Here is a 12,745-nt window from a genome sequence, read left to right on the forward strand (position 1 = left end):
CAAAAATGCAAGAGGCGTTGCTTTGTTGCCGGCCGTTTTCGCCGGTGTGTTAAACACACTTTAGAAAGGAGTGTCCCCAGACTATCAGAAGGCGGAGATCTCCGATTGTCTGGTGGAGAGACTACACACACACAAACCCTGGACCAATCAGTGCTCTGAACTTGCATGTACAATTCCATATTATTATTATCATATAGGCATTAAGAAAATTATAAATATTGTGTGGGGAAAAATAGGAAATACTGTTGATAAATCATTATGTGTCCAAAAATGTGCTAGTTGAAGATACATTAAAAGTAAAAATACATGTTTTAATTGATTTAATCAGCTGATAAAAGCTTTACATTATTATTATTTTAACACACCATTTAATAATGTAACTAACATTATTATTTATTGTATGTATTCAGTTATAATTTTCGCGCCTCATCACAGAGAATGTGTTTCTGTATTTTGGCAGGTTTGGGGCTCAATAGTTAACGAAACTAATTTCAAAAATTGCAGTAAATGTAAAGTACTTGTAGCAAGAAGGTGGTTATACAATGACCCACAGTCACTCAATGACACATGATGTTTCTACCCTGACAGTGATTTGCTGCATGTAGGTGTTTCTGAGGTGATAAAACCAGTTCTCACCAGTGCCGCCGTTGAAGAATTTAAGCTGGGTGTTATTGGTTCCAAAGATGCTGCTGCACACTTTGTTGAGCTTGTCCAGGTCTAGTCTGTTATCCCCTTTGGGGTTCTCCAACAGCACAACCCCCTCTGAGCAAGAAACCAGTCAGACAGGATTACTAATGTAGCCAAACAGTTCACATAAGGAATTACAGGTAAGACAAGGAATAATTGGTGTGGTGCATATCCTATTAGCTCAACAGTCAGCAGAAATGCAAAATAACCAGAGAGCAGCTTCTATTGGCAGTTTAACAGTTACATATATTCTTGTTAAATCTCTTTTGGCTGGAAAAACAGACTCCCTGTTTGTCATTCACATGCTCTACCTTGTTCTTTGTTGTTGACCTTCACTCTGACGTTCACGTAGGTGCAAGCTGGTCCATTTAGAGGAGCCCGAGGGGCTGAAGATCCCTTTACTATGGTTAGCTCCAAGTCTGAGCCCTTCAGCTGCAACACAGAGAAGAAAAGCATGAAGGAGGCACAGAGAGAAAGATGTCTGAGTTTTTATTTTCTTAAAATACCACAAGCAATATCACTAATGCATCCAGAGAGTGGTAATATATGGATCACTAAGAGGACAATTTTCAGCATTAAAAGATCCTAGAAACATTCTGACCTACTCATGCTTGTGATAACACACACAGTCTGTTGTTACCACCATGTTCCCTAAATGTTAAAAGGCTGTGCTACACAACAAGCTGCCTGTTAAACTGAGCTCATATTACAGTACAGTGAACAATCATCCTGCTTGCCCTGAGGTGTTCTTTCATACCTGAGTCTTTTCCTCTATGATGACGCCAGCAGTCTTGGGGACAGGGAAGGGCAGCAGTGGAGCCTTGGTGGTAGCCAGGATGAAGTCAGTGTGAGCCTGGATCACAGAGCCCAAGTACTCCCCCTCTGGCTGGCAGCGGTAGTACACAGTTATCTCATCTGATGGCACTAAATGACCCTGTGAGACAAGGGATGGACAGACAGGTAGACAGTGGGTTTTCGTATGTGAACTAATAGAATTTAAGCACGGTTGTTTGTTTCAGTCTGAAAAAAAGCTCCACAAGTATCAAAGAGCTAAAAGATACTTGGAACAAAAGTGAGTAAATGTGCTCCAAGTACTGCTTGAATAGCTCTTCAAACAACAACAATGCACAATAACAGAAAAACCTGTTATCTGATTAAAACAAACGATTGCCAAGGACACAAAGAATCACATTTTTGTGACAAGTGATTCTCTTCAAAGCTTTTTTTTTTTGTCTTCAATAAGAAAATGAAATCTGCGAGAAACAATTACCTGAAAGAAGAAGTAAGGGAGGGGAATGGGATAAACAAAATGGAAGGGCGGCCAAAAAGAAGAGAGGGTGGGGATTATAAAAGCAAAAATCAGACAGCGTAGGAACAAATGAAGGCAGAGGAGAACAAGGGGAGATTTTTTACTGGATGAAAGCCCGCCTGTTTTGGCATTGTGTGCTGACAGCTTCCTCTAACCTTGAAACATTCAAACACATTGATCTCAACCTAATCTGCAGTGTGCAGCCGTGCACACCTGTGCACAACTGTACACACATGTATATTGACTGTATAGTACACGCACACACACACACAAATACACACACTCCAATTGCAGTGTGGCTCAAGGGCAGAGGAATAACGTTAGCTAGATACAGAGGAGCAGTCAATCAATGGAGAAGGTTTATAGGCTTTTCCTGCCAAGTCAAGGTACTGACCCTACCCTGAAGGGGCCAGTACAGTGTGTGTATGTGTGTGTGTGTCAGATGGACCTACAGAGATCTCCAGTTTGTGAGCAACCCAATAAAAAAACAATAAAAAAGGAAACACTGACCTGTCTCTCAACCCTGCATATGCTAACACACAAGAACCCATGCAAACACTGATAAAAACATGCATGCACATCCACAAACAAACTACTACCAAACATGTCAGAGAATTGTTAAAAATTAATTCCCATCCCCAGGGTGGAAAATTCCTAACAGATCTCAGTTTGAAATAACTGGAGGAATTTAGCCTGGCCGGGAGCCAGTGCACACCACTGCTATAGGGGGACGGAAAAAACTGTTTGTTGGTTGTGAAAACAAGGGGCTGTTGGCTAATCCGTCTTTACTCCCCAGACCACTTCAAAGCTCCAACATTAGAATCTGAAAGGGGCCAGACTGTAATTAAGCTTCCATTAAGCCTGCCTTATGATGGAGAAACTTCTAACTGTGACGCTGCAGTGGAAAGATTTCAAAACTGCCCTGACAAAATTAGCATGGGACATAAAGAGGAAGGGGGGAGGACGGGGTGATCAAAGGGAGGGAAATGTAAAATAATACAGACAATTTTTCTGTGTTTGGTCTAAACTGCAGGGCTGCTGCTAATGACTATATTTTCATTCATTTCAATTAATCAATTAATAGTTTAGTCCATGAAAACAAATTTAAAAAGTATGGGGTCCTGTAAGTGTAAGTAAGATGTACTGGGTCAGACGAGAGAATTTAAAGGTGACTGGAAGCAGGATGGGAGCCTTGCAAACCTCCTTTTATGATGACGGTATTGTGGGATGAAGTTTGACATTGGTGATTAGAAGCTGCATTCTTAATTTTTTTGTTATTTATTTATTCATTCATTTAATTAATTAATTTATTTATTTAATTCATATTTTTTCATTTTAATTGAAATTTTAATGTATTTTTATTCTATTTTTTTTATTTGTCTTTTATATGTTTATATATGAATGTAGTTATGTTTTGTTTAGGTTTCTTGAAAATAAATAGTCAATAAAATGTCAGAAAAGACTGAAAAATGTTCAGTTTCCAAAAGCACAACACACAACAAATTATTTGGTCTATTTTAAAGTTTTCATTTTGCAATTAAATCACATCAACCAAAAACTACTATTAATTTAATTAAATCAAATTAAGATGAATAGACTAATAGAATTTATGGAACTATAGCTCATAGAATTAACCAAGTTAACCCTGATAGAGTTTATGTAATTACTGATATATTCAGTGTATTTCAAATAAGTTGAATTTACTTTCATAAAATGTATGTAATTACTAATAATAAATTATATGTATTTCTATGTATAATAATAATACGTATAATTTATGTATTATAAAGCTTTATACTATATATTACTCCTCCATTTACCTTTCACTGGCTCATTTCATTTTTCAGCTCTTTTAATATTTTCTTTTTGTCTTGGTGCATATATAAATCTATCTATTCCCTATTCATTAATGCAACATTTCCCATTTGCCTCATCACATTTCCACATCTCAACATTTTCTAATGCATGGTGTATATAATCATGAGATAGGTGTGTTACATTTGATAAGCTGTAAACCGAGATTGTTTGGCATTTTTTCATAATAAATCACTTAAATGATACAGATTTAAATTGCTGCTTATCAGTTTTGTGTCGATCGACTTTTAGCTCCAATAAAAATGTATTAAAATATATGAGGAGGACAGGGTTTGTGGTCAACAGACTGTCAGGATTAGGATGTAAGACTCAAGACAACTGACAAAAAAAATAGTGTTGTTTAAAAGGTGCATTAGGAGGGAAACCTCCTAGGAGAAAAACTGTGGCTCCAGTTGAAAAGTAGTGTCTACTGGAGACGCTGTAGTATTAGTACTGTATTATCTTGTGTATTTCTAATTCTAGAGAGCATGCAGTGTCACACAAATCTTGCAGGAGAGGATGTGAAGGATGTTGTCATCCTTCAAAATACCTCACAGACTTTGGTGTAATCATTTTCTGTCCCAATGTTCAATGTTCCCAAATACTTCTTGTAGTCAGTCAACCTCCTTTCCCCTGCTTATCTGTCATACATTAGTCACCACGAAACAGCCTTAAATGGTATTTTGTCTTCCAGTACACCTCCCCAAACTGCCTCAGTGGCATGTTTTGCTCACCCTGTCACAGCCCCAATTACATGTGTTGGCAAACTGTTTCTAATATGTCGTATTCTATTCATTAGACACTGGATTGTAAAATTCACTAGTAGTGTGTTATGTGTCACTCTAGTTTCCAGAGCTAGTAGTGCTCCTGAAATAATTGTCCCACCTTCTTGCGTAGTTTCTGAATACGGTTGATGACCTCTCGGGCAACGCCTTCATCCACCATGGACTGGTCGGGGCTGACATCCAGCAGCACCAGGACCTAAAGACAACAGACCCAGAGGACAGCAGGAGGGTTTTAAGATACATATTGCACTGACCACAGAAATGATCACCACACTGATGTTTCCAAAGACTGACATGACAGTCTTGCCTCATACATAAACCTTTTAAACAATGTTTTCAATTTTTTTTGCTTCAAATTTTCATTATGATGGCGCAAAAGAAGTGGGTTAATGTTTGCGGATCCTGGTATCTATCAGTAGGTATCCCCAGTTACCAAAGAGGAATGATGTACATTAAGTCCTTTTTAAAAGCCTCTTCAAGGCAGGAATGCTGCTCCATTATTCCGCCTCTTTGTTATGCCTTCAAGCCAGCAATGAAGGTAGTAACAGCGCCAAATCGATGTCTGTGTAAAAGGGACAGCCGGCAGCCTGGGATTATGGGTATGACATTTTGACAAGGTGTAATGTGAGCGATCAACCGCTGGGAGATTTAAAAAGCAGCTTGTAGCAGTTAGCAGCTAACTCAAAGAAGAAGAAAAGTTGCCATTTCTGTGTAAAAAGCACTTTATAAAGCCCACATAGGCCTATTCACAAAATGGCGAGCGTGACCTAAAGTAGGGAATCCCTAGTTCCAGTCACTACTTCCATATGCGCCGCAACAATCTCTTGCTGTTAGAACATCTACTATGGAGCCTGGACAGCGCATATTCTCCCAGTCACTTCTATCTTTGCCCAAATTTACAATTGCAGATGTTGTTCATCTTGTTGAAAAATTTTAGGGAGACGTGAAAAGGTCAATGTTGGACAAGGGATACAAGTTCTTCTTTGAGCAATTCATACTCATACTCAGTACTCTAATTTGTCTCACTTAAGTGACATCTTTTATAGTCAAAAAGATTTAAAACTCACTTGACTTCATTTTTTTAAGCTCATATTCATTAATCATATATGTTTATCTTTTATATTGAATGTTCAAAAACCGAATTTATGGTTTCCTCATGATTAATCACTAACAATCAATAAAATATTAATCTATTTATAACAGGACTCTCACAAGCCCCTTTTACACAGAGCCGGATTGGCGAGTTGATCCGAGGCGCCCAATTTTCTGCCTCGTAGGGTAGTCATATTGGCGGAACCCTTTTAGTTTAAAAAGACCGAGGCGGCCTTCCGCAACGGGAGGGGCTGTTGAAGGCTTGTGGGAGGAGCTGTTGATGATGCTGCACGTGCCACCCACTGGCGGTGGATAAACAGGAAACAGCTGATTAGCAGCTAGTAGCAAGAGGGAAACGCAAACCTGACATACGCTGTAAAGATGAGCAACTGGGGAGACAAGGAATTGCACAGCCTTCTTGCCCTCACAAACAAAGAGGCCGTTAACCATCAGATGACGGGACGACTTATAAGAGAATCGCCTAAGGACTGACCAGCCGCGGCTTCCCTCCCACGTCACTGGTTACGTCACACACTGAGCTACACGTTTTGTTACCTGCTCACGCCCCCCATTGCCCCGAAAAAGGCCCATTCTGTATAAACAAAAGTAGGCAGGCGGCATTTTGCTGCACTCCCCGATTTTGTTTTTATACTGCCAATGCTGAAAAAAGACGGACTGGGCTTTCCTGCAAATTTGCACAATTCCTTTGTAAAAAGGGCTACAGTTAAGTGGGGCAAACCTGGATGATTCAGTTTGTATTTACTAATAATAGTAATAATAATACATTTGAGCACAAATATCAAATTTTCTTAACAACACTAAGTTTTAATACTTGGCCAAGGAGAAATATAATATACTGACCTATCCTCTAAGACAAAAAAAGCATTTTTTCCTGCATAGTTTAATTTCGAAACTGTTTTATAATCCTCTTTAAGACAAATCAAAACAACCATCTAAGTGTGTACAGTAGCTAATTCTAGGTTGGCACATTAAACATGAAAAATATTCTAGCGTAGTGAAAATATGAATTAAATATTTTCCTGTTACTGTAACAACAAACAGTGTGCTCCTGCAACACTTTAATGCTGACAGGTTGTACTCTAATCACCGCACAATTATTGCAATATGCATTTGACAGACTAGTAGCAGAGAGTGACAGAATTTCACATGATGTGAAGACCTTGGAGTTTACTGTAGCCACTGAGTAACCAGACTCCTCCAGCCCCATGCTGCAGACCACACAGCCGAAAAGGCAAAAAGAACAACCTTTATGAGATAAGTCTGCCTTACACTGTTGTTCAAACATTTATAATGTAAAAGTAATAAACAAAAACAACCAACCAAGCAGCAATAATGGCAATATTGTAGTCTGTGTGAGTCACTAATGTAAAATGAGAGTCATGCTGTGTAAGGCTGAGCTGCTGCCAGCTCCCAACACTTTATCATGTGAAGAAGGAGGGAAAGAGATGACAGGGTGACAGAGAAAAGTACACAAACGCAAAGAGAAAAGGAATATGACAGAGAAAGAACAGAGAGACAGACAGATGGGAGCGGGAGAGTCGGTGCGAGAGAGCGAGAGTAACACAGAGAATTAAAGAGCCAGCTCAGTAAACTGGTATTAAGGTGCAGCCGTGTGGTGTGTGTACGGTTGGAGGAGCACTGATTAGAGAGGGCCTGTGGGAAACGCATACATGCTGGTTTCCACTTAGCCGTGAAATGATTTCATACATCACACACTTACAGTAAAGAAAAATAAATGCATTTACAGTATATGGCAGCTTGGTGCAGGAGCGGCAGCGAGGAGTTTATGTTTTTTAGATCTGGTTACATTACACTTTGCTGCTCAATCTATACAGCAGTAATGTAGCAGTAGGGAGAGAAGGGCTGGAGAGGAGAGCATGTGTGTATTTCTATACATTTTTTTAATGTGTTAACAAGTGACAATTTTAAAAAGAATGGAAGAACAGAATGGCTTTCTGGAATAACAGTACATAAATGGTATCAACAGTTGTGAGATGTGATTCAAAATCATGGAAAACACAGAAACCAATACACACAAAATTTAAGACTCATAAAATGTAAACCTACCTCTGTAAAACAAATAAAAAGATGTGACTGCGACCAGGTTAAAGAAACAGCCTCATATTTTGGGTAAAAAGTTTGTTCTTTTCCTTGCTGAGAGTTAGATGAGGAGAATGATACCACCCTCATGTCTGTTGTTGTTGAAGTTGCTGCTCAGGGCCAAGACGTAATCTGGCACATAAAAGACTGTTCCCACCGGGGTCGCAAACTGTTCTCTCTCCTGTTATGCTGTCTGTTTTGTTTTTTTTCCCTTTCCCTTGCTTGTTTTATTGACTAGCTGGCACCCGATCAGATGTAGCACTCCTACTTTTATATATTCTTTGTACAAGGACAATAAAGGCTTCTATTCTATTCTATTCTGTTCTATTCTATTCTATTCCACAAGCAGATATTGCTTCTTGTCGGTAGGATATAGGATACGGTAGGTTTTATTTAATAAGCTTTAGAGGCGCTGGCTGGCAGATGTTGTCACCTTTGGACGGAGTGGGGTAAACTGTTTCCCTCTGTTTCCAGTCTTTGTGCTAACTAGCTAACCAGCTGCTGATGGTAGCTTCATATTTTCTGCACAGATTCAACGCCTTGTTTTCACACAACTTTGTTTTGTGTTTGAATTTAAGTATAGTATATAGAGTGCGCCCCCTAGTGTTTAGCCCAAGGATATGCATCTCTTTAAGAATGGGCAGAAAGACCACTGCAGAAACGAAGGAGAACTTCATTTGTCTGTTTTTCCAATACGGCAACATCTGGGGTGAAAAATGAAGCCAATGCCAAAGAGCCTCAAACTGCACTTCCTTGAATGGCCACTTGAGGCTGGCTCCAGAAGTCAGTCAATCCCCATAGACCCCCATGTTAAAATGCTCAACTTCACAGCAGAAATAAACATGTTCACAGCCTGTTACAAAAAATGTTTGGGTCTCTGTCCCAAATGTCTACATTCATGACAACTGGAGGGGGGTCAATTTTTATACTACTCAGCCATTTACATTTTATTAAGTTCAAATTGTTCCACATACTCAAGGCAAAGTAAGTAAGAAAGACTTCTGCAAACACATCGGAGATCACTGAAGTTCTCATAGGAATGGACTTACAGTTGACTCAGGTATGTACACACAGCTATGTAGAAAGAAGGTGTAAGAGTAATATTGATCTTCTCTAACTCTCACCAAGAAAGCAAATAAGCCTATCAAATGTCAAACTATTGCTTTAATAAAAGGCTGTTTTTATGGTCTCTTAAGAGGTTGGCACTGAGATATAAAATAGATCATAAAGACAACTGATTTCCAGTTAAACACTGACAGCCTGAAGGCAGTAATGTCAGGAGGAGACTACTAAACACAAGCTGCATTTGTCCACAGAAAATAAAGAAGTAAATCTATTTTTTTTTTTTTTTACATTTTTTTTCCTGAATGGTGTTGAATTTGCATGCAAAAGGTACATAATGCAAAACTAACTTGGTTTAACGTTCGAGCGTACCTGTGCATCAGAGTGTGCTTCATACTGTGCTGCTGAGCCAGAGCTCTGGTCGAAGGTGTACATGAGCCTCAGGTCCTCCTCATGAAGCTCATGGCCGTCCACCATGATGGATCCTTAAAATCAACCACAGCATTATGAAAATGTTTAGAACCACTGTTAATGTACTGAACCTAAAAATAAACATTGTTATATGGCAGCATACAATAACATTCATCACTGCAGAGAAAACAGTGTACATATGCTGCTCATGCAGAATTCAGCACCATGGAACCCTACTGCGTCTCAGCATCATCAGACCACATATCTGAACAGCCATAAATTATACAGCCCAGACGATGCTCACCAGGGGGGCGTGAGAAAATGAGTTAAACCATTCTTAATATACACTCATTAAAAAGTTTGCCACCACAAATATATATATTTTTTAAAGAGGATTTATTTCTGCTTTTGCCTTCATTCAATAGAACATTATTTAAGCGTGAAAGGGGGATAGAGAGAGGGGATTACATGCTGCAAGGGGCCACAGGCTGGAATAGAATGCATGGCAAGGACATCGCCGTTGTACATGGGATGCCTGCTCTACCCACTGAGCTGCTTCTGCCAGCACAAATATTAATATTTTCCTCTATTTTCCTTGGGTTAAAATACTCTTGGTAACAAACATCATGGTCCACATTCTTTCTAAAAATAATTTTCCAGGACTTTTCCAGGACATTTTTAGAAATGATCTATCTGGTATGATGGACAAGGATTGCACCATATGCTAATATGTTCCTCTCTGTAGAAGCCTGATTTGAAAGACATGCAGTCTATGAAGGTTGATGAAACAAATGCCCCTTTTCCACCAAAATCAGTGCATGTATGCAGGATTTTTAACACAAGAAAACCTGCTTAAAATAGGCAATAGACTCCTGTATGTGTGTGTGTATGTTTTGTTTTTGTTTTTTTGGTGTGTCACCTTTAATGACACAGACACGCCGGAAAACAGGTTAGTAAATTGTAGAAAGCAGCATGGAGGCCTGTGAAAATGTATCTCTATCTTATTCAGTCCCTCTTCGAACTCATTGCAGACTAATTTGGATCGATGTTTGAGTCCTGCTTGGGCGGAGATGGATGGTATTTAGTGGTGGCGGATCATTGCAGCTGGTAAAGGGGCTAAAATTAGCATGTTCACCCAGGTGTTATGTTTCCATCAATGCTGATCAGAGTCGGAAAATACCCGTGACTACTGCAGAGTGATTTGACCCGAATGTGAATGCCGATTGTAATCTTTACATTTAAAAGCATTTTCTTTTTTTGGTGCAATGGGAAAGGGGCTTTACATTACATGGAGTTTTGGCCACTAAAGTTGCGATGTCAACCAACCTGCATGTGTTACCATATGATGTGACTTGGATATGTGTTTGCAGCATTTCCACAAAATATCAGCCTATTCAAAATACTGTTGTCCATCAACCATTTAAATGATAAAATGACCCTGAACATAACCTAGTCCTTTCAGGTGGAAATGTTATCTGTTTTGGGAGCTCTGATAGATAGCCTAGTCGACCGTTCTCAGCTAATTTTACTTTTCCTCTAATTTCCCATGTGCTTTCCATCACTGGAAAATTGGTCAACTTTCCTCTAGGTTTTCCAGGATGTGTGGGAACCCTGAATCATGTAGGACAAAATTATGTGGTAGAGCCTACAGAGACAATATTGCAAAATGTTCCGGTACAGTCAAATGGATGTTGAGTAACACAAAAATATATAAAATGTCTTTACTGTTTGGATGTGGTAACATTTTGTCAGATCACTCACATAATAATTGAGCTAAATATTAACAAAGTAATTCAACTAGACAAGTATAATTCACTGATTTTTCAAATGCTTTACTGTGAAAAGTCTAAAAGGATCCCCAATTATTGCTGATAGGGAGATCTATGTGCGTACAAAACTAAGATACAGCCAGTCTAAAAAACAGAAAATTGATCATTTAGAAGATGAAAATGCATTGATGCATTTTAAAATCATTCATATTGACGCCCATCATGATTAAATCAATGCCGGGAACAGACGTTAATGGAAAAGTGATGATAAACAATTTAGTGCCCCACTATTCTCCTAATTAAATTTAAATAAATAGCAGACTGATTGTGTGAAATGAATCTTAATTTTGGTGAAGGATTCTAGAAATGGTTTCAATTACACCCAATCACACTGGGTAAAGTATTCTCCTAACTTGCATGCAGACCGAGGCTTTGTTTCGAATTAGCTGGGGTCTGGACCAGCAGTCGCTTGCATTCTGGGATTCCTTACACTGCAGTCTTTATGGCCACATCCACACGAGATCTGAGCTGTTAAACAATAGAGCGAACCCAATCTAGTCAGGTTTATATCTCCATTTTGCCAGTGGCAGCAATTACCCACGTCTGTGTTCTGACTAAAAACCGTGACCGTGTTCTCCTCTTCACTTCTCCACACCCAGAGGCTGGGTGAAACAGTCACTCCGTTTCTCTCTAATCCTAGATTTCCATGCTTTGATTTCCTGTGTCCCTCCCCGCTTCTCTGCTCTTTTCCGCCTTCTCTCTTAACCTCTTTTCTTCTCCCCCGACAAAATGATGGGATCAAAAGGTGCAGGTAGGGAATAATGAGTAATACAACCAATGGCCATAAACGCACAATCAGTTTCTCGCCAAATTGCCGCCCTTCTGTCTTAAAAAGCTTTTTTGAGTCACGGATTCTCAGCTAGAATTGCTCACGAGGTTAAAAGTGGACTCAAAACTGAGTCTGTACCGTTATCATTTCCATGGACAGATTATTTTGACAGTAGTGTACCTTCCAGGTCCAGTTTGTAGGATTTACGTGGATACATTGGCAGAAATGGAATATAATAGAGCAAGTATATTTTCTTCAGTATATAATCACTTGCAAATAAAAATCGTGTTTTTGTTACCTTAAAATGAGCCATTTATATCTACACAGGGAGTGGGTCTTTGTCTATCAAGATAGCCATGCTCACCACCATTTTTCTACATTAGCCATGAACAGACAAACCAAACACTGAGTCTAGATGGGGCTATTCCCATTTTCGCATCAGCCACTGTAGTTTGCAGCCACTGCACGACGAGAGCATCAGGAAAACGCTGATTTTTCTCACGCAAAACTGCTTTAGTCAGTGTTTTTACTTGTTTAAATCACCAGGTCTGTTTGTTTTGGAGAGTGAGAGACCTCTGTGGATAATTCAGCTCACAATAAAAACTTCTTGAACGTCTGGATCGGAAATTAGGTAAGCACACATTTGCATGTGCTGTGCGAGCGACCTGTCTCCAACAAGCCAAACAGTGTCAGAGAACAACTGATTTGTCACGTGAAACTGCTTTATTCAGTGGTTTTACCAGTTGTTACCATCAGGTGTGTTTGTTTTGGAGAGGACAGAGCCAGGTGAGCTGTTTACCCCTGTTTGTCTTTGTTCTAAGATAAT

The 12,745-nt window shown here is 39.3% G+C and overlaps 1 protein-coding gene across 1 annotated transcript in view; it reads right to left on the minus strand.

Annotated features, from left to right (window-relative positions):
* iars1 (isoleucyl-tRNA synthetase 1) overlaps positions 1-12,745 on the minus strand; it is an 85,705-nt gene that overhangs the window by 5,612 nt on the left and 67,348 nt on the right. Inside the window, exons 27-31 of the mRNA XM_050037637.1 lie at positions 9,283-9,395; positions 4,736-4,831; positions 1,445-1,621; positions 999-1,119; positions 637-762 (exon numbers count right to left, since the gene is read on the minus strand). Of these exons, the coding sequence (XP_049893594.1) occupies positions 637-762; positions 999-1,119; positions 1,445-1,621; positions 4,736-4,831; positions 9,283-9,395 (633 nt within the window). The remainder of the gene's footprint in view (positions 1-636; positions 763-998; positions 1,120-1,444; positions 1,622-4,735; positions 4,832-9,282; positions 9,396-12,745) is intronic.

This window comes from Epinephelus moara, chromosome 24 (genome assembly GCF_006386435.1).
Source record: "Epinephelus moara isolate mb chromosome 24, YSFRI_EMoa_1.0, whole genome shotgun sequence".
In the NCBI taxonomy this organism is placed as follows: Eukaryota; Metazoa; Chordata; class Actinopteri; order Perciformes; family Serranidae; genus Epinephelus; species Epinephelus moara.